Source organism: Convolutriloba macropyga, unplaced genomic scaffold (assembly GCF_964194025.1).
Source record: "Convolutriloba macropyga unplaced genomic scaffold, txConMacr16.3 SCAFFOLD_2565, whole genome shotgun sequence".
NCBI lineage: Eukaryota > Metazoa > Xenacoelomorpha > Acoela > Convolutidae > Convolutriloba > Convolutriloba macropyga.
In genome coordinates, this window is record NW_027450653.1 from 1 (window position 1) to 23063 (window position 23063).

Consider the following 23063-nt stretch of genomic DNA (forward strand, 5'->3'; position numbering starts at 1 on the left):
GATATTTAGGCAAAACATTTAATAGTTTAATAGAGTTTTTTTAAATGTTCTTTATTTGTTGTTTTTTTAATGATCTCCAGACACAATCTGATTAATAAGAGTTCTTAATATCTTCCTCTGCAATACTAAATAAAAATATTTAGAGATTTCATTTGACAGATAATGGTTTCCATGACATAAAATATTTTTTTTAAACAAAATATAAAAGTTTACTTTCTACCTTTTCACTTTTTGTATAATTGTTATCTAGTCTTATTAAGGGCAAGTCCCATATCTTGTTGAGTGAGATAAAAACCGTTGAGCATAGTTTCTTTTTGCTGTGCAAACTCGAATTTGTTTTTATTTCACAACTTTTATATTTTGATTTTTGGTAGTAATTAATTTTTGAAATCCTTGTTTGTTTTTTTGTTTTTGTTTTCTTGTAGTCTTGTCAAAGGAATATCTCATGGGCAATCCAAAACGGCAGTTCAAAGTTAGGTTAATGTTTTTGGGTTAAAGCAACTCTTTAATTCATGCACCATATATTTTTTGGGCAAAATAAAATTCCTGAAAGTTTTTCTCTGGAAGTCAGATTTTAGTACTGCCCATATAGCCAAATAAATCAATTGAAGCAACTTTCAGTTTTTTGTCAGGAATCGAAGCAGTTTTGTCCACCTGCATAATTTTTTCCCATTCTATATAATTTTCGTAGCAGCATTAAATCAAACAAAAAATGTAAGCAGTTCCTACATTAGTTTTATATTTTTTTTATGTTTAAGTACCTGGACAAGACAAGTGTGTTGGCTCCTCTCCTACCAAAGTAATGTAAAGATTACATCGTTTTAGCGATTTCAAATCTGTCGGATAATACAAATTCTAGGTTAACTTTTGTGATCTGTGTTGGTTATCCGCTACATCAGATTTTCAACCTTCTAATAATTAAGTATCAAATAAGTAAATTTCTACTCAATTAGTCTCAAAAGTTTTTCGTTCAGGATAGTTGATTAGCGAATTGCTCTGCAAGAAATAAGCATATAATACAAAAATATGTCGCAAATTTGTCGCAAATTTGTCGCAAATTTACAAGTTTTTTTTACCATGACTGCTCAACCACAAAATTTTAGGAGACAATAAACTATAAGCTCATAGCAGACCCATAAGAAATAAACAGCACCAGTTCAGATTTTTATGGAGTTGCCGCTTTTAATCTTTATCCTATTTAAGAACTGGGCTATATCAGCTGTTCAGGTAACTTGAGAAATAAGCATTTGTTCTGGACAGCGAAATTAAAGCCGCTTAGGCAAAAACTTTAAAAATGAAACAAAAATTAACGATCTATATGTCTTGCAACCGAACTTATCAGAAAGTTTCTTCCCAGGATAACAATTTAAGATATTTTTGAATCAATTCTCTTTTCAATAATGCAGAGTGAACTTATCCTGTTCAATCACCCAGAATGTTTAAATTAGCAAAACTTCGTAGCCAATAAATTGCCACTCAAGAATTCGGCATCTATTTGGACTGTATGTCAATTTCACTTAAAGGCAGTGTATGTATGTAATTTAAAGGCAAAACTGACGAGTTCAATCTAGTGTGTTTTCCATGATGCTTTTTCAAAATGGATTCTTGATTGGCCTTAGATGACGAAGTTGATTGATTGTGAACTATTTTCCGCAGCGTCAATTTTTCAATGTAACTTTGATAAAACTAAGGTTTTTTAAAACGTTTTTCGAATATTGTAACTTGTACTCACGTATTCTGCAACCGAATTTATATTAGCTTTACTTCAGAGCAATAGAGATCACGCAAAAATGAAGAACGAAAGCGTGAAAAAGTCACTTGAGAAGTCAAAGAATGTTCTAGAAGAAAAGCGCAAAACTGTCAAGCGAAAAATTTGCATAAAAAAGACACACACGTTTACAATAATTGCTATGAACTGCGTTCAAGAGCAATTAATAAGACTAACTAAATACGTTGACGAGGGTGAAACAATCGATTGGGTTTTGACAGAATGCAGCATTAAATTTTGCTTGTCATGCTATTCTAAGCATACTATTTGATTTGTCCTTGATTTGTCTTTTATTTAATAAACTCAGCCCAGCAACAACAAAAACTTTTGACAATTTGTTGAAACTATTGACTTCAACATCCATGAAGTTCCTCGAAGTAAGTGAAACTTTTCTTTCTCGGAACATTACAGTCTGATCTTTAATGTGAAAGAAACAATCACTTTTTACATTGATGTAAAGGTCTCAAAAACTCCTAAAATACAGATTTTTGACATCATGAATTCTTGATTTCTACTTGATACCGCTTTCTTAGTAAATTGAAAAATACCTTTAGATGATTCGGGAAAAGGGGTAATTCCTCGGGCAATGTGATGGAACCCATTCCGAGCGCCCCCAGCATCACATTTTTCATGTCATCCGGATGAGTTGTAGTCGGGCAAATTGGAAGCGCTATTTTTTGGGCGTTCCTGATTGGCCTATCGGTTTTGACAAGAGCAATGTCATTCATCGGGAAAATCGTAACGAAGAAGCTGAAACTGAAATGCCAACTCCAATATCGGCAAAAAACACGATGGCTCGGTAAAAATAACCGCTGACGGTTTCAAATTTATTACTGCATAAATTGGGGGGGGGGGGTGGGGGGTTAATATGGTGATCAAAACGATTAGGGAGTAATAGGGAGATGCTTTGAAAAAAAAAATCCCGCAAAATCTTAATGTTATTGAAGGTTAAATGGTGAAAACGATGGTGTAAGTGGTAATTTTTGAAGTTGGGGTGGGGGGGGGGGGGGGTAATATAGAGTTAAGTTTGATGTGAGAGCAAGAGGCGGCGTTAGTGGCGCCCAAATTGATATCGGACAGGAGGCGGGAGGTAACTGGATGGAATTTTACGATTGATGAAAATATGGTAATGGGTTGAAAACGATGTGACAGTGGTTTGAGTTTTCACACTACCATTACATCACCTCTCTTAGATACCCTGGTGATTTTTTTCACCCTCATAGTTAAACATTTCGCATTAAAACTCTCAAATCAATTTGGGGCTTATTATAAGCGATGGAATTTCTAAAGGTCCCCTCATTAACCCAATTAGCACTATTCAAACCTTCTTCCAACATTTATTATCCAAGTTTGGGTTTACTTTCTAAAAACTGCACTCGTTGCCCATGTATTGCTGTAAAGGTTCCTACAGTTGACCCCCTCTTTTAGAGGTTCATGGGAAAGATATTTTAGAGTAACGTTTTCACACGTACAGGGCAGTTTATAGATTTTGAACAAAAAATAGTGATAAATCTTCGAGGTTATTCAACGCTCTAACGATAAATAAAAGAAATAAGATTTTAGAGCGTTGATGCTCATGAAAAAATTAATGAGAAAAACATGCATATTATTATCTAGGAATATCATCGTTTTCCAAAACCGTAACTAAAAGAAAATAGTGGAAATTACGCTGTTTTAAAGAAAAGATTGATTATAAACGTCAATAAACTGTAAAGAGACCCTTTCAACAGTATTTTCAAAATGCTGTCAGTTGATCACTATCTAAGTACTTTCTGAAAACTCTACCACAGATGCATTTTTGCAGACCCAGACTGATGAAAAGTTTGACGAGAAAAATAGGAAAATACTTTGTCGTACAGATTTGCAATCTGTAGATTTGAATTGTTTCGTAGCGCCAATTAGCGTTCTTTACTTCGGCCAATTTAAGAGTGAATTGGCGGAGCGAATTCAGGCTTAATGTTGTTATTCAAATATTGACTATTTGAGTTACAAAGTTTAGGCTGATTTGGCGGAGTGAAATCACGTTCGACTAGTTATCGGGTATTTCGCTTAGCGAAAGATACCAAATTTTAGATGCGTCTGAATTTAGACTTTGGCGAATTGAAATCTAGTTAAGAGAGAGAGTCAACTATTTTGAATTACGAAATTGAGAAGAATGAAATTAGGCAAGATTAACAAAACTGCTTCACAATTTGTTCACAAGATAACATTACTAAATTGCGGCAACTTACAATCACGAGACAAGGTGAACAGACAAAAGATCATGCATAGGATATAAACAAATTAACAAGTATGAAATCATAGGATTTGATCTTCAAAATTAAACTGAATAAATGAACAAATTAAAATAGGGAAATTGAACTAAATTAAGTTAAACAGAAATTGAACTAAATTGGTTACACCAAATTAATGAACTCAAACTAAAAATGTACTATTGTACCACATTTCCCCCTTGGCGGAAATAAATAACATGTTATTTATCAAAAAATTAGTAATCAATATGTACTTGTTAAATAATTAATACTGTAATGTTTTAATCAGAGTTTTGAATGGCCAGTTTTACTCATTAATCGCTTTCGCTTTCATAATATCTCTCCGCTTCGCCAACTGTCATAGACAACTCTGGTTCCTCGTAATTCGGAGAGACGTAGAATTGAATGGGATAGGAAGTTGTTGGGGAGCATGGGCCGACTGTGAAGTTTGACTCCTCTTGATTGGATTTTGCTGCAGCAGTTTGTATTGCAGAGATTATGGACTTGTTTTCGATTTGTTGTTTTTTAATGTTTTGCCGTCTCTTCTGTTTTCCAATTGCTGCAGTACTTGGTGTTGTGGGAGGGCATGATTGAATTGGAGTCACAGATTCATCCGATTCTGTGGTCGATATGGCAGAGCGTTTTCTCTTTGAAGGAATTAGCGCTGCGGATGCTTTCGTGGCTGCTTTTCTCTTCGGTCTGCTTGGTGGCTCCGCGATAATGATGCTTGAAGTCGGTAATTCCATTGGCACTGCGAGATCGTTATTTGACTCTGTGGTTCGATTTCGCGGCGCCGTTGTCTGTTGTTTCTTTGGCTTGGTCGGCATTCTTACTCGGAGGGCGCGTGTAACATTAGAGTGAATGGACGACACTGTGCTGACGTCATCTGCCACTTTTCTGTGTTTCATTTTCTTTCCACCTTCTAACTTTTTTCTTAATTCCTTTGCATGGTGGTGAATGATTTCCTCCGTTGTTTTTCCCGTGGGGAGTTTTGGGCGTCTATTTGCATATATTTGCAAATTTGTGTTTCGTTCCGCCTTTGTGCCGAACTTTGCGAGGTCAGAATTCCTTATTGTAACCTCTCTCTTGCCCGGTTCTTTGATTACTGAGGTGTTTTCGGTTGTTTTAATAACTGACGATCCTGGTGCAAGTACGTCATGTAGACCGTCGAGGCTTTTCTTTGATCGTTTTATTTGTGGTCTCTTTTTTGCCAATTTGAGCTCCCGTGACGATTCTGTTCTTGGTATCGGTTGGCCAACATCTGGATGAGAAATTAATCTCGATTCTCGAGCTGACAGCGCCATGTCGTACAGATTTGCAATCTGTAGATTTGAATTGTTTCGTAGCGCCAATTAGCGTTCTTTACTTCGGCCAATTTAAGAGTGAATTGGCGGAGCGAATTCAGGCTTTATTTTGTTATTCAAATATTGACTATTTGAGTTACAAAGTTTAGGCTGATTTGGCGGAGTGAAATCACGTTCGACTAGTTATCGGGTATTTCGCTTAGCGAAAGATACCAAATTTTAGATGCGTCTGAATTTAGACTTTGGCGAATTGAAATCTAGTTAAGAGAGAGAGTCAACTATTTTGAATTACGAAATTGAGAAGAATGAAATTAGGCAAGATTAACAAAACTGCTTCACAATTTGTTCACAAGATAACATTACTAAATTGCGGCAACTTACAATCACGAGACATGGTGAACAGACAAAAGATCATGCATAGGATATAAACAAATTAACAAGTATGAAATCATAGGATTTGATCTTCAAAATTAAACTGAATAAATGAGCAAATTAAAATAGGGAAATTGAACTAAATTAAGTTAAACAGAAATTGAACTAAATTGGTTACACCAAATTAATGAACTCAAACTAAAAATGTACTATTGTACCACATACTTTCTTCGGTTTTCGATGAATGATAATTTTGAAAAAACTGCATCATAAAAACAAAACAAGGAGGCTCGGTAATGTGCGTAGGCACATAAGGTTCCGACCCCGATCATCCACATTCTTGACTTAATTGGCTACCAAATGACGAAGAGGTAGAAAACTTACGTAGAAAAACATACATATCGTTCCCGAAACAGCTAATGAATTACAATAATGCCACCCTAGAAGACCGATGAACGTTGTTGATGATATGACTGCTAGAAAGGTCAATAATAAATGTCAAAGAACAAACATTATTTACGACCAAGACTCAATTTCTATAATAAAAAAATTGATAAAATCTAAACGAAACAATTTAACCTATACATCATTGTAATATACATGGAACCTGTCCTCTATGCGACTGGTTAAAAGTTCGGCAAAAAAGAACAAAAAGCTGCGAAGTTCAACAATACGTTTCAGTTTTTGAACAGAATTAATTTCACTGAAATCCTAAAAAGTTCAATTATATCTCCGTAGGAAACAATTGAGACGTGTGATTATCCATTGTTTAATTTCACAAAATTTCAAAGCCAATGGGACCTACGATTATTGCTATAAAGTAAAAAGAAAACAAAAATCCTCGAAAATGTACAAATACAAAAAAATCTCAAACATTTTATGAAATCTCTGAGTAACCGCAGTAACAAAGCCGAGAAACAAATGTTCGAAGCTAAATCCGTTAGAGAGATTAATTTACAGTTCACTGGAAACGAGTTGTGACCTGTGTTTTTAGAGACTGACCTGCAAATTGACCCAAAATTAATTAAAATCGACGAAGCTCGAAAACCCAATTAAGTTTTTGAAAACAAATATTTTCAGAAGTCATAACAAACTTCAAAAAGATTTCAAAAAAGCGATGGATTAAGTTGCAATACCTAAGGAAGCCAATTGGGCCTGTTAGTACTGAGACAAAGTCACTAACCCTCAAAATAACAAATATATAAGAAGCCAAAAATTCATACTATTTTAAAAGGCACTATAATTATAAGAAGTTACCTGTAAGAACTTTATATCGTCAATTTCTGCTCGTTTTAAAATCAAAGAGTCTCCCTTCCAAAAGCATTACGTTGAATTGACAACAAAAAAGACACCCCGAAATTGAACAGTATTGAAATCTCGAAAATTATTTATGAATTTATTGGTCGAAGCAATCAGTCGCAGCTTATAGCCAAGCGCGAAACCTATGGAAAAAAAGTTTTAATTGAAAAAAGTAAATGATAATTTTAATTAGTGAGACTGAGTGACATGATTACGACAATGAAAGCAAAGATTTGAAAAATATTCCTTCTTTATTTAAATTTGAAAGTCATTAAAACAAACAGCTGTGAACTCAATTCTTCATTTAGGTTAAGTTATGCGCCCCGAGGAAGCAATTGAGACCTATCGTTATTAGGTATATGGCGTATAACAACGAAAAGAAAGAAAAAAGGCAGAAACCAAAAAAAAAATCCATAAGTTATGCGAGATAACTGTGTCTGAGCCCAAAAAGCATAAACTGTATGACAAAATTAATTAATATTCAGATACGTATTTTTCGATTCTTGTGTATTTTCCCTACTACGCTTTCCTTCAATTGCACTTGTCAATAATGCAAGAATACGTCAAGGAAAAAATCCGAACTCAAAATTCACGCAGTTTTGCTCAAAAAATTGAAAAGGCGTAGTATCAAAACAAAAAGACCATTAGTTGAACATAAAACAGTTACGGACCTTAATTTATAACCCACACGAAATTTATTTCTTCCTGTTTTTACTGAGATTGCGCTGAAGTACCTTATTTATACGCGAGGTTCATTTATACCTCCTGAAAAAATAACTGGATCTTTGACTGGCAAAAACAAGTTATTGGGCTTAAAGATTGGACAAAAAAGATAACAAGTGAAAGCAAAATTCAAGAAGTACATAAAAAGTTTTTACGAAGACAATTAGTCAGTGCCATGAAAACCAGGGCTTAACTTCGAAACCGAAATATAATCTTATTGAGCCTCGTTTTTAGTAATTAGTTTCCGTCCTTTATTAAGCAATAATTCGAAATTCTTGTAAGTAAAAAAAAGAAAAAAGTATACATAAAAATCATTACATAGCGGAAATATTTAAAAAAAAGTCGCACCCAATAAAAATCTAAAAAATCTTTATAGCGTAAGGACCCATGGCTCGATCAAGATCAGCCCAGATGTTGCTGCTTGTCTAACAATTTACACATTTGTTCAAATGGTTGCAAAATAAATAATTGTTTAAACAAAATCTTTCATTTTGTCAAAAATAAAAATGCATTTTGTGTATATAGTGACTTTAAAATTGCAAAAAACTGGCAAAAAAATAACTCCATCAGACTCTCACAGCCAGTGGGTGTACAGCTGGCTCGATTGTCAGTTTAAAAAGAATATGGCAGCAGTTTTAAGGTATTTACTTCCTTCAAAATTAAAGCAACTTGGCTGAAAAAGCAAACTTGTACCAATTTTGGTGCCAAAAAAGTAGAATTTTGAGAAAATTTTGCAAAAATTCTGGCCAGCAAACTCGGACCGAACAATTCAATACCCTCCTCTGTCTTTAGAGATAAAATTAAAAACACAACAGTTAACAATTTGAACAAATTTTAGCAAAATTGACAAAAATTAAGTCAAAAATAACGAAAAAGTGAATAAAAACGGCTAAAATAGGTCAAATATTCACAAAAAGTTAAACACCGATAACTCCCTTCAAAAAATGAAAATTGGAAAAATCTTTTTATTTCCATGTTCTATGCTGGACGAGCTTTGTAATGATACCACTCACATTTCTCTACGATGAATATATAGATCGGCCAAAATTGTCTGAACAAAAAAAAATTGATTATATAGACCCTCCCCCACTAAAGTGGGTCGGAACAATTAGGATAGCAATACATTCCCAATTTTCAAAGCTATTTAAAAGCCCAGCGTTTTGTTCATTTTTATTCAAAACGTCTAAAAACCACACAGCCGGCGTAGTTTACAATTAATTGATCTAAAACAGTAGATTTTTTCCAGCTGTGTATACGTTAAATAATGGTGAATGCAAAGTCACCCGAAGTAAAAGAAAGCCTATATAAAAGCAAACCAAAAGTTATGTAATAGTCATGTAATTTTATCAGGAAATAATACAATGTTAACCGTGACAATCAACATTGCGCATAGTATTACTGTGCATAATGTATTCCAATGCATCAAAGAAACAAAAAAAACGTCAATTTTTAGACATAGAGTGGGTACGGGCTTCCATGGACCGCTGACCATAGCCATGATTATATTCCGCTGTGGGATGTAATTGGGAAACCGCGAAGCGCACCCACCGACCCGCCAGGGACAACTTAAAATACGGGTATCCCAAATATTTTCGGCCTACTTGACCTCATTTTCAAAATTCGGCCTGCTTGCCTATCGGCTTGCTTGACCGCTAACGTACAAAATAACTGAAAAGTTCACAAAAACACTAAATATGTGTGAGCGATTGCACAGATTTCTCAGTAATTTAAAAGTACTTCAATCGTTTATCACTTCATCAGCACCATCGCAATGGATAGAAACTCAACGAAGTCTCTTTTGCTTCTATCAAATCATTTTGTCATTGCATTTGTCAATATTTTTCCAGCGCTTTATTAGAACTGGAAAAAATAAGTCATTGTTTCAAGAAGTCCAAAACTCCTAATGCGACACAACATTAAGCGGCCTGAACTCTTTCATACAAAAATGTTTTTATTGCGTTCTTTTGGGCTGTTTGAGTTGTAATTCCCGTCCCTCTAAGGCAGCATGGTTGAGATATTGATCTCAGCAGTTATTGTTTTTAGACAATTTTTCTTTTATCAATGCAATTTTGGAAATAGTTTGCTTCCCTAGTTGGCCCCTATTTGTCCTTGATTTAAATATTCAAGATTTTTGCAGCTCTTAAATCTGTAGCGCGTAATTTTGTTTTGCTGTTGGCAGACGTTTGTTTTCTGTTCGAAGAATGATTGACAAATAGCGACAAATATGCGGCGCATTTCTTTCGTAGTTTTGGATTAACTGGAGACTGCTAGCTTGAACAACTGTTTATTTTTCAAAATGTTATGCAACTTTGAAAAATGCAGAAATTCATCAATTGAAAAACTGTTAATTCTACAGATCATAAGTTAAAGCCGCAAAATAATAAGTAAATGATATGACATTTTTGCCAAGATTTGTGAATAGAAATTTCCAGGGTGTTGCCATTGAAAAAATCTATCACTGAGAGTAAATAACTTACCCGGATTTCTTCTGGGTTTTCTAGATAAATACAGGCAGCAGCACAAAAAGCTTCATAACATCCTAATTCTCCTCAAAATCTATCACTGAGAGTAAATAACTTACCCGGATTTCTTCTGGGTTTTCTAGATAAATACAGGCAGCAGCACAAAAAGCTTCATAACATCCTAATTCTCCTCAAAAAAGTTTTGCTCAGTGAGCTCAGAAAACAGAGCTTTTGAAGAAAGATAAATGTATTCCATTTTTTAGTTAATTGCTTCTCGAAAGTAGCAAATTTAGCATATTATAGAATTATTAGCATTTTATAAAAATGAAGGGAAAAACAAAAATGAGTTTCATTCAGAGACTTAATGAAATGTTTTTTGCTACATTGCGATCAAGAAATAAAGATCTCAACAAAATTCCGAAAATAAGTATTTTTGTACTTATGAAAAATATGTACATCAAATCATGACAATTCTCTTTTCTATTAATCGTTCCCGGGTTTTCACTTCTTATTAGCCATACAAGGATCGTAAATGATGTCATACAAATCATAACGTATTTCCTAGTACGATGCTTGTATGACTACTAGGAAATTATTTAGGATTACCAAGGAATCAAATATGATCCTAGTATGATTACCAAGAATCATACATCTATTTTTCATAATTCTTCATTTCATGTCTTTGTCAAATTTTGTTCGGTAAGGCATCACCTATGTGATTCCCCGGCATCACTTTGTGAACCGCCAAAAAGCCCTAACGTACAATATAATTTTGCAAAGTTTGACCCTAAATAAAAGAGTAGGTCCAAATAGATAACCTAATTTGATGCTCTCTGAAAGCTCATTTATAAGAAACATAAACAAAAATTTGCTTATATTCTCAAATTCGTTTTGTGAATATGTTCAAGTTAAAGAGTTTTTTCTTTTTAGCGCACACAATGAATCAAATGTGGAGTGCAAATACAATAACTTAATATGTCCTCTGACTACATTATGCGAGATTTTGAGGCACCAATCAATGTTTTATGTGTCATATATGACCTTGCAAGATTTCCATGATATTTTTTCAACTTCTATAGAAAATGAAGTTTAAACAGTTTTTAGGCTTAAAATTTTTTGTATGATCCCTGAATGATTTCTTGGAAACCATATATGACCCTTGTATGACTGCCAAGAGTTCACACAAATCATATATGACCTAGTATGACTACTACGGATTTTGTACGATGAGCAAACCGGGGTGATAGCAAAGTAAGCCCACGTAAAATTAAGACGACTTAAAAGCAAGCTAAGGTTCATTTAATAGTAATGTTGTCTTTCGGTAATAGTACAAGGCTTACCGTCACAATAAAGAGTCCACATAGTGCTTATAATTTGTCATAAATTCATTTGCATCAAAATATTTAAAAAATGAGGTCATTTTTAGCATTTTCTAATTAATTTTGATACCCCAGCTTCTCATGTGCTGTGACGCACCCACTCACATCATAAACGGACTGTCTTGGAAGATTTCGGCTTACGTGACTTCAAAGAACCTTGCTTATTTGCCTATCGGGATCAAAGACTCTTCATCACTTAATCAACAGCAACAATTGCTTAACAGCCAGATTTATGAAAAAGGTTTTCTTATTCTAAACTTTCAGCAAATGAGAAATTGTGTCAACAATCACAGAAACGAGGTTAAAGACATGTGTTTTTAAGCCTCAAAAAATTTCCAGGAGGCAGAAAACTGCAAAATTACGTAAGAATAGCATCAACTAGCGCTGACAAAACGTAAAATTCATTGCAACCTTCCTACATCAATTTGCACTGAATGCGTTGAACTTAGAGACATAAATTCAAGGCATTCAACGCAAAGTTATGTAAGAAAAATGCGTTGAATTTTCCAACTTGACAGAGCTAGTACCGCTTATCCTACATAATTTTGTGTCGAAATTAGCGTAGGAAATTATTTAGGATTACCAAGGAATCAAATATGATCCTAGTATGATTACCAAGAATCATACATCTATTTTTCATAATTCTTCATTTCATGTCTTTGTCAAATTTTGTTCGGTAAGGCATCACCTATGTGATTCCCCGGCATCACTTTGTGATCCGCCAAAAAGCCCTAACGTACAATATAATTTTGCAAAGTTTGACCCTAAATAAAAGAGTAGGTCCAAATAGATAACCTAATTTGATGCTCTCTGAAAGCTCATTTATAAGAAACATAAACAAAAATTTGCTTATAATCTCAAATTCGTTTTGTGAATATGTTCAAGTTAAAGAGTTTTTTCTTTTTAGCGCACACAATGAATCAAATGTGGAGTGCAAATACAATAAATTATTATGTCCTCTGACTACATTATGCGAGATTTTGAGGCACCAATCAATGTTTTATGTGTCATATATGACCTTGCAAGATTTCCATGATATTTTTTCAACTTCTATAGAAAATGAAGTTTAAACAGTTTTTAGGCTTAAAATTTTTTGTATGATCCCTGAATGATTTCTTGGAAACCATATATGACCCTTGTATGACTGCCAAGAGTTCACACAAATCATATATGACCTAGTATGACTACTACGGATTTTGTACGATGAGCAAACCGGGGTGATAGCAAAGTAAGCCCACGTAAAATTAAGACGACTTAAAAGCAAGCTAAGGTTCATTTAATAGTAATGTTGTCTTTCGGTAATAGTACAAGGCTTACCGTCACAATAAAGAGTCCACTTAGTGCTTATAATTTGTCATAAATTCATTTGCATCGAAATATTTAAAAAATGAGGTCATTTTTAGCATTTTCTAATTAATTTTGATACCCCAGCTTCTCATGTGCTGTGACGCACCCACTCATATCATAAACGGACTGTCTTGGAAGATTTCGGCTTACGTGACTTCTCGCAAAGAACCTTGCTTATTTGCCTATCGGGATCAAAGACTCTTCATCACTTAATCAACAGCAACAATTGCTTAACAGCCAGATTTATGAAAAAGGTTTTCTTATTCTAAACTTTCAGCAAATGAGAAATTGTGTCAACAATCACAGAAACGAGGTTAAAGACATGTGTTTTTAAGCCTCAAAAAATTTCCAGGAGGCAGAAAACTGCAAAATTACGTAAGAATAGCATCAACTAGCGCTGACAAAACGTAAAATTCATTGCAACCTTCCTACATCAATTTGCACTGAATGCGTTGAACTTAGAGACATAAATTCAAGGCATTCAACGCAAAGTTATGTAAGAAAAATGCGTTGAATTTTCCAACTTGACAGAGCTAGTACCGCTTATCCTACATAATTTTGTGTCGAAATTAGCGTAGATTTTACATAATTGTGCAATGAATATAACGTTGATCATAAATGAAATAAGGGCAGGGACCCCTGGGTATGGGACTCCAACCACTCACCTCCTGCTTGCTTGTCGCTGGGGACTGGGGGACAAGGGAAAGGGATTTGGTTGCGATGTACGTGGGGGAGATATGTGTGAGGGGGTAGTTGATTGATGGAATGAGGTATGTAGGCACAAATTTTTGCGGTTTTTGAAGTGGAATTTTTTAACTCCTCCACGTTTCTCTTGTACTCAAATTTTTCTTTTTGATTTCCTAAAAAACGTAAAAAAATGCGTCTACCCACAACATTTCATCATCCAACAACCCTCTCTTACATACCCTCATCCGCCAGATTACCCCCCAACTAACCCCCTTGAAATTTTCAAATCTTTCCATCTTCACTTGCAAGCAAGCAATTTTTTCGGAACTCTCAACCCACATCCCCCCAAATGTGCCCCCCTCCCCAACGTAACCCCAACGCAGAATCGAAAAACTAAATTATATTAGATCGGCCCTCAGATAATTACTAATATAAGAAAGATCTACGCTAAATTAGATTCTAAATTATGTAAGATCTACGCAAAAAAAAACAAAGCCAAACTATGTAAAATCTATGCTGATTTCAAAGCAAAAATATCAGTCGAACGCTAAATTCAACGCAGACATTGTCAGACTTAAGCTAAATTCAACGCAACTTTTTGTAAAATATGCGCTTGAAAACGAAAAAAATTATTTATGACTGGCTGTGAATGCAATGAATTATTGTAAGATCTACGCTAATTTATACGCAAAAATATAAAATTATGTACGATATACGCAAAGTTATTGCAATTATAAGTAGGATCTACGCTAAACTCATTGAAAAAACATGTAAGATCTACGCTAAAATCAATGCAAAATTAGTTAAGAGCTACGCTAAATTCAAAGCAAAATTATGCAAGATCTACGCTAAAATCAATGCAAAATTCTATAAGAGCAACGCTAATTTCAATGCCAAAATTTTTTAGCGCTGCGCTAAACTCAACGCAATATTAGGAAAGATTGGGTTAATTGCCTTGAATTTATGTAAGATCTACGCTAATCTCAATGCAAAACTATATAAAATCTACGCTAAATTCAATGCAATAATTAGTAAGAGCTACCTTAAATTCAACGCAAAACTATGTAAGATTAGCGGTCAACGTGTTGAACTTATGTAATAACTAAGCTTAGTTAAATGCAGAAATATATATGAGTTACGCTAAATTCAACCCAAATTTAAGGAAGATTGGCGGTGAATGCGTTGCACTTACTTAAGATCTACGCTAAACTCAATGCAAAATTATGCAAGAGCTACGCTAAAATCAATGCAAAATTATGCAACAGCTAAACTAAATTCAACGCAAAACTACGCAAGATTTGCTCACAATGTGTTGAACATATGTCAGATCTAAGCTAAGTTAAATGCAAAATTATGTATGAGCTACGCTAAATTTAACCCAAATTTGACGAAGATTGGCGGTGAATACGTTGCATTTACGTAAGTCCTGCGCTATATTCAATGCTAAATTATGTAAGAGCTACGCTAAAATCAATTCAAAATTATGTAACAGCCAATCTAAACTCAACGCACATTTATGCAAGATTGGCGGTTAATGCGTTGCAGTTACGTAAGATCTTCGCTGAATTCAATGCAAAATTATTGAAGAACTGCGCTAAAAGTAACACAAAATTATTTAAGATTGGCTGTTAATGCGTTGATTTTATGTAAGATCTACGCAACTTTCAACGCAAAATTATGTAACATTTAGCTTAAATTCAACTCAAAAAATGTATGAGCCATGCTAACTTCAACGCAAAACTGTTTAAGATACACGCTAAAATCAATGCAAAAATATGTAAGATCTACGCTAAATTCAATGCAAATTTCCAGGGGGCAGGAAATTGCAAAATTACCTAAGAATAGCGGCAACTAGCGCTGACAAATCGTAAAATTCAGCGCAGCCTTTCTGCATCAATTTGCTCTGAATGCGCTGAACTTAGAGAGATAATTTTACGCATGCAATGCATAAATTTGCAATGAATTTAACGTTGATCATAAATGAAATAATGGCCTAGACCCCTTGGTATGGGACTCCAACCACTCACCTCCTGCTTGCATGTTGCTGGGGCCGGGGGGACGAGGGAAAGGGATTTGGTTGGGATGTACGTGGGGGTGATATGTGGGAGGGGGTAGTTGATTGATGGAATGAGGAATGTAGGCACAAATTTTTGCGGTTTTTGAAGTTGAATTTTTTAACTCCTCCCCGTTTCTCTTTCACTGAAATGTTTCTTTTTAACTTCCTAAAAAACGTAAAAAAATGCGTCTACCCACCTCTTTTCACCATCCAACAACCCCCTCTTACATGCCCTCATCCGCCAGATTACCCCCCAACTAAAGCCCAAACATAAATTATATTAGATGGGCGCGCAGATAAACGCTATTATAAGAAAGATCTACGCTAAATTAGATGCTAAATTATGTAAGATCTACGCAAAAAAAAAAAAAGCAAAACGATGTAAAATCTATGCTGATTTCAAAGCAAAAATATAAGTTGAACGCTAAATTCAACGCAGATATTTTCAGACTTACGCTAAATTCAACGCAATTTTATGTAAAATATGCGCTTGAAAACGAAAAAAAATTATTTATGACTGGCGTTGAATGCGTTATTGTAAGATCTACGCTAAATTATACGCAAAATTATGTACGATTTTACGCAAATTCATTGCAATTATAAGTAGGATCTACGCTAAACTCAATAAAAAACATGTAAGATCTACCCTAAAATCAATGCAAAATTTTTTAAAAGCTACTTTAATAGCAAACTTTTATAGCGCTGCGCTAAACTCAACGCATTATTAGGAAAGATTGGGTTAATTGCCTTGTTAGATCTACGCTAATTTCAATGTAAAACTCTATAAAATCTATGCTAAATTCAATGTAAATATTAGTAAGAGCTACCTTAAATTCAACGCAAAACTATGCAAGATTAGCGGTCAACGTGTTGAACTTATGTAATATCCAAGCTAAGTTAAATGCAGAATAATGTATGAGTTAAGCTAAATTCAACCCAAATATAAGAAAGTTTGGCGGTGAATGCGTTGCACTTAAGTAAGATCTACGCTAAAATCAATGCAAAATTATGTAAGAGATAGGATAAATTCAATGCAAAATTATGTAACAGCTAATCTAAATTGATCGCAAAACTATGCAAGATTGCCTCTCAATGTGTCGAACTTATGTCAGATCTAAACTAAGTAAAATGCAAAATTATGTATGAGCTACACTAAATTCAACCTAAATTTAATGAAGATTGGCGGTGAATGCGTTAAACTTGCGTAAGATTTACGCTAAAATGATTGCAAAATAATGTAAGATCTACGCTAAATTCAGTAGGAGCTACGCTAAACTCAACGCAAAACTATACAAAATTGGCTCTCAATGTGTTGAATTTATGTAAGATCTACGCTAAGTTAAATGCAGAGTTATGTATGAGCTACTCTAAATTCAAACCAATTTTAATGAACAATGGCGGTGTATACGTTGCATTTAAGTAAGATCTACGCTAAATTCAATGCAAAAATATGTAAGAGCTACGCTAAAATCAATGCAAAATTATGTAACAGCTAATCTAAATTCAACGCAAAATTACGCAAGATTGGCTCTCAATGCGTTGAACTTATGTCAGATCTAAGCTAAGTTAAATGCAAAATTATGTATGAGCTACGCTAAATTCAACCCAAATTTGATGAATATTGGCGGTGAATACGTTGAATTTATGTAGGGCCTGTGCTAAATTCAATGCAAATTATTTAAGAGCTACGCTAAACTCAACGCAAAACTATACAAAATTGGCTCTCAATGTGTTGAAAATATGTAAGATCTACGCTAAGTTAAATGCAGAGTTATGTATGAGCTACTCTAAATTCAAATCATTTTTAATGAACAATGGCGGTGTATACGTTGCATTTAAGTAAGAGCTACGCTAAAATCAATGCAAAATTATGTAACAGCTAATCTAAATTCAACGCAAAATTACGCAAGATTGGCTCTCAATGCGTTGAACTTATGTCAGATCTAAGCTAAGTTAAAGGCAAAATTATGTATGAGCTAAGCTAAATTCAACCCAAATTTGATGAATATTGGCGGTGAATACGTTGAATATATGTAGGGCCTGTGCTAAATTCAATGCAAAATTATTTAAGAGCTACGCTAAAATCAATTCAAAATTATGTAACAGCTAATCTAAACTCAACGAAAATTTATGCAAGATTGGCGGTGAATGCGTTGATTTTATGTAAGATCTAAGCAGCTTTCAACGTAAAATTATGTAACATTTAGGCTAAATTCAATTCAAAAAATATATGATCCATGCTAACTTCAACGCAAAACTATTAGAGATCTACGCTGAGATCAATGCAAAAGTATGTAAGATCTACGCTAAATTCAATCCAAATTTAACTAAGAGCTACGCTAATTTCAACGCATTTTTATGCAAGTTTGGCGTTCAATATGTTTAACTTACATAAAATCTACGCGAATTGTATGAGCTACGCTAAATTCAACGCAAGTTTAAGGAAGATTGGTGGTGAATGCGTTGCATTTACGTAAGATCTACGCGAAATTCAAGGCAAAATTATTTAAGAGCTACGCTAAAATCAATTCAAACTTTTGTAACAGCTAATCTAAACTCCACGCAAAACTATGCAAAATTGGCGATGAATGCGTTGCATTTACGTATTATCCGTGCTAAAATCAACGCAAAAATATGTAAGATCTACATTAAAATTCAATGTAAAATTAAGTAAGTGCTACGCTAAATTCAACGCAAAACTATGCAAGATTGGCGTTCAATGTGTTGAGTTTGTGTAAGATCTACGCTATTTTAAATGGAGAACTATGTATGAGCTACGCTAAATTCAAACCAATTTTAATGAACAATGGCGGTGTATACGTTGCATTTAAGTAAGATCTACGCTACATTCAATGCAAAATTATGTAAGAGCTACGCTAAAATCAATGCAAAATTATGTAAGAGCTAATCTAAATTCAACGCAAAACTACGCAAGATTGGCTCTCAATGCGTTGAACTTATGTCAGATCTAAGCTAAGTTAAATGCAAAAATATGTATGAGCTACGCTAAATTCAACCCAAATTTGATGAATATTGGCGGTGAATACGTTGAATTTATGTAGGGCTGTGCTAAACTCAATGCAAAATTATTTAAGAACTACGCTAAAAGCAATTCAAAATTATGTAACAGCTAATCTAAACTCAACGCAAATTTATGCAAGATTGGCGGTGAATGCGTTGATTTTATGTAAGATCTAAGCAGCTTTCAACGCAAAATTATGTAACAAATAGGCTAAATTCAACTCAAAAAATATATGATCCATGCTAACTTCAACGCAAAACTATTAGAGATCTATGCTGAAATCAATGCAAAAGTATGTAAGATCTACGCTAAATTCAATGCAAATTTAACTAAGAGTTGCGCTAATTTCAACGCATTATTATGCAAGTTTGGCGTTCAATATGTTTAACTTATATAAAATCTACGCGAATTGTATGAGCTACGCTAAATTCAACCCAAGTTTAAGGAAGATTGGTGGTGAATGCGTTGCATTTACGTAAGATCTACGCGAAATTCAAGGCAAAATTATTTAAGAGCTACGCTAAAATCAATTCAAACTTTGTAACAGCTAATCTAAACTCCACGCAAAACTATGCAAAATTGGCGATGAATGCGTTGCATTTACGTATTATCCGCGCTAAAATCAACGCAAAAATATGTAAGATCTACATTAAAATTCAATGCAAAATTAAGTAAGAGCTACGCTATATTCAACGCAAAACTATGCAAGATTGGCGTTCAATGTGTTGAGTTTATGTAAGATCTACGCTATTTTAAATGGAGAACTATGTATGAGCTACGCTAAATTCGAAACAAAATTAAGCAAGAGTAGCGGTGAATGCGTTGAATTTATGTGAGATCTACGGTAAATTCAATGCAAAATTATATAACCGCTAAGCAAAATTCAACGCAAAATTATGCATGATTGGCGGTGAAAGCGTCGCAAAAACGTAAGATCTACGCTAAATTCAATGCAAAATTATTGAAGAGCTACAATAAAATAAACGCAAAATTATGCAAGATTGGCGGTGATTGCGTTGAATTTATGTAAGATCTACGCAACTTTCAAGGCAAAATTATGTAACATTTAGGTTAAACTTAACCCAAAAATATGTATGATCCATGCTAAGTTCAACGCAAAACTATTTGAGACCTACGATTAACTCAATGCAAAAATATGTAAGATCTACGCCTAAATCACTGTAAATTTAAGTAAGAGCTACGCTAAATTAAATGCAAAATTATGCAAATTTGGTGTTCAATATAATTAACTTATGTAAAATCTTCTCTAAGTTAAATTGAGAATTTTGTATGAGCTACGCTTAATTCGACGCAAAATTAGGCAAGATTAGCGGTGAATGCGTTGAATTTAGGTGAGATCTACGGTAAATTCAAGTTAAAAATATATAAGGGCTGCCATATATTCAGCGCAAAATTATGTAAGATCTACGCTATATTCAATGAAAACTATGTAAGAGCTACGCTAAAATCAACGCAAAATTATGCACGATTGGCGGTGAATGCGTTCAATTTATATAAGATCAACGCCAAATTCAACGCAAAGTTAAGTAAGATTTACACAAAACTTAACGCCTAATTTTGTAAGTTCCATGCTCAATTCAACGCAAAATTAAGTAAGATCTACGATAAACTCGATGCAAAATGATGCAAGATTGGCGGTGAATGCTTTGAATTTATTTAAGATCTACGCCAAACTCAACGGGAAATTATGTAAGATCTGCAATGAAAACCGCAAAAATATGTAAGTTTGATGGTGAATGCGTTGACTTATCGTTGAATACGCCGCAGAACAACTAGTTTTTTTGAAACTTCTTTGCGGATTCTGAAGTTTAAGCAGATGAGAAATTGGGTCAACTATCAGAAAAACAAAGGTGGCATTGAAATAGAATTCTGAAGCCTCAAAAAACTGGCACCAAAGATTCCATGAGAATTCAGAAGCTTGTGAAGACAACTTGTAAAGATTCCATGAGAAATCAGAAGCTTGTTCAATTTTGTTGATATCAACTCAAAAAAATGTATGATCCATGCTAACTTCAACGCAAAACTATTTAAGGTCTACGCTGAAATCAATGCAAAAATATGTAAGATCAACGCTAAATTCAATGCAAATTTAACTAGGAGTTACGCTAATTTCAATGCAAAAATATGCAAGTTTGGCGTTCAATATGTTGAATTTATGTAAAATCTACGCTAAGTTAAATGCAGAGTTATGTATGAGCTTCGCTAAGTTCAACCCAAGTTTAAGGAAGATTGACGGTGAATACGTTGCATTTACGTAAGATCTACGCTAAATTCAATGCAAAATTATTTAAGAGATACGCTAAAATCAATTCAAAATTATGTAACAGATAATCTAAACTCAACGCAAAATTTTGCAAAATTGGCGATGAATGCGTTGCATTTACGTATTATCTAAGCTAAAATCAATGCAATATATGTGAGACCTACATTAAAATTCAATACAAAATTAATTAAGAGCTACGCTAAAATCAACGCAAAATTATGCAAGGGTTGGCTTTCAATGTGTTGAGTTTATGTAAGATCTAAGCTATTTTAAATGGAGAATTATGTATGAGCTACGCTAAATTCAAACCAAAATTAAGCAAGATTAGCGGTGAATGCGTTGAAATTATGTGAGATATACGGTAGTTTCAATTTCAAACTATCTAAGAGCTGCTATAAATTCAGCGCAAAATTATGTAAGATCTACGCTATATTCCATGAAAACTGTGTAAGAGCTACGTTAAAATCAACGCAAAATTATGCACGATTGGCGGTGAATGCCTTCAATTTATATAATATCAACGCCAAATTCAACGTTATATAAATTTTACACTAAATTCAACGCATAATTTTGTAAGATCTACGATAAACTAAAGGGAAAATTATGTAAGATCTGCAATTAAAGCCGCAAAATTATGTAAGTTTGATGGTGAATGCGTTGACTTTTCGTTGAATACGCCGCAGAAAAACTAGTTTTTTTGAAACTTTTTTTGCTGATTCTGAAGTTTCAGCAGATGAAAAATTGTGTCAACTATCAGAAAAACAAAGTTGGCATTGAAATAGAATTCTGTAGCCTCAAAAAACTGGCACCAACGATTCCATGAGAAATCAGAAGCTTGTGAAGCGAAATTGGTGTCCTGACAAACATCGAGCACAAAGGGGTTTGGTTCAATTTACGCGAAAACTCGTAATCGAATATTTTAATTTGATAGAAAAAAAACCATCCTTAGTGATGTGAAAAAACTGATTTCATTAAAAAAAACTTCATTTTCTTAAACAAAATTCCTGAAAAATGTTGAACAGTGCTTACGTGTATGGCTCGTAGGTTTCGGTTACACGGTAGAATTCGCTCTCTGAGGTTACGTTTGAAAAGTCTCGAACCTCTAAGATCATCTGATCGGCTGAAACACAGCAGAGAGTAATGAAATTTCATTGAACTATACTGATTAAAACAGGTCTCAAAAACTGTCCTTTTATCTTTTCAAATCAGTTTTTCGTTCCTGTACAATACGAAAAAGCGACATTCATTTATTTTTTGGATAGAAAATATGATGCAATTGGTTCGCAAGTCTGATTAAAATATTTTTATCAGACTTGCGAACCAATTGCATCATATTTTCTATCCAAAAAATAAATGAATGTCGCTTTTTCGTATTGTACAGGGACGAAAAACTGATTTTCAGCGACTAGTCACCCATGGCGATCAATTTTTTGCTGAGATTGACATCGATTTTTCTTCATTCAAGGCAACATAAATTATTGAGTTTTTCTTCACACAGCATAAATCATTATGGAAACTTATGTCACGAGCTGTCGGGGGTACAAAAATTTGACGGCGGTCGAAATCTGTGTTCCAAAAACTTACCTGTCAAGTGATGAACACAATGAGCAGCCGTTACCACAAACGAGGAAGCAATAATTGTTGCGCCACAGAAACCCATGCTGTATATCAGTCGGGCAAAAAATAACCGATTGCCTGTTTCCAATCCATTTGTAAGCAAATTTCTGGCCTCTGTAGACAGTCTCTGGTTAGGTTTTGCGTTGTCATAGCATCCAAAAATTAAACAAAATATTAGCAGATATTGAAGATTTTGAAAAGGCTTCATTGTGATAGTGTTCGAATGACCTATGATTTATTCGAATGACTATGAGTTTATTCTTAATTTGAAGGTTGTTTAGTAGATGGCGGGTTCACAGCGAGTTTTTGTCAAAGAAGTTTACTGTAAATAAACACTTATATCAATGAATTTATTAATGTTACCCTAACTAGTTTAACCGCTATTTCATGAGCTCAAACTATGCTTTGTTTTGACTTTCACCTCGGGGTAGTTGAGCAGGTCATTATTTGTTTTCCTTTCTTCCCATTTTTGCAGCCTGGACACATTTTTT

At 34.1% G+C, this 23063-nt stretch overlaps 1 protein-coding gene across 1 annotated transcript; it reads right to left on the reverse strand.

The window, feature by feature from the left end:
- Window positions 1-2316: 2316 nt before the first annotated feature.
- On the reverse strand, window positions 2317-22744 carry LOC142356063 (trypsin-like; the record flags this gene model as incomplete). The annotated part of the gene is made up of 3 exons (XM_075408043.1): window positions 22540-22744; window positions 21985-22075; window positions 2317-2524 (listed from the first exon to the last, which is right to left on the reverse strand). Coding segments are annotated over exons 1-3 (375 nt in total), but the record flags the coding sequence as incomplete, so codon positions are not given.
- Window positions 22745-23063: the final 319 nt, after the last annotated feature.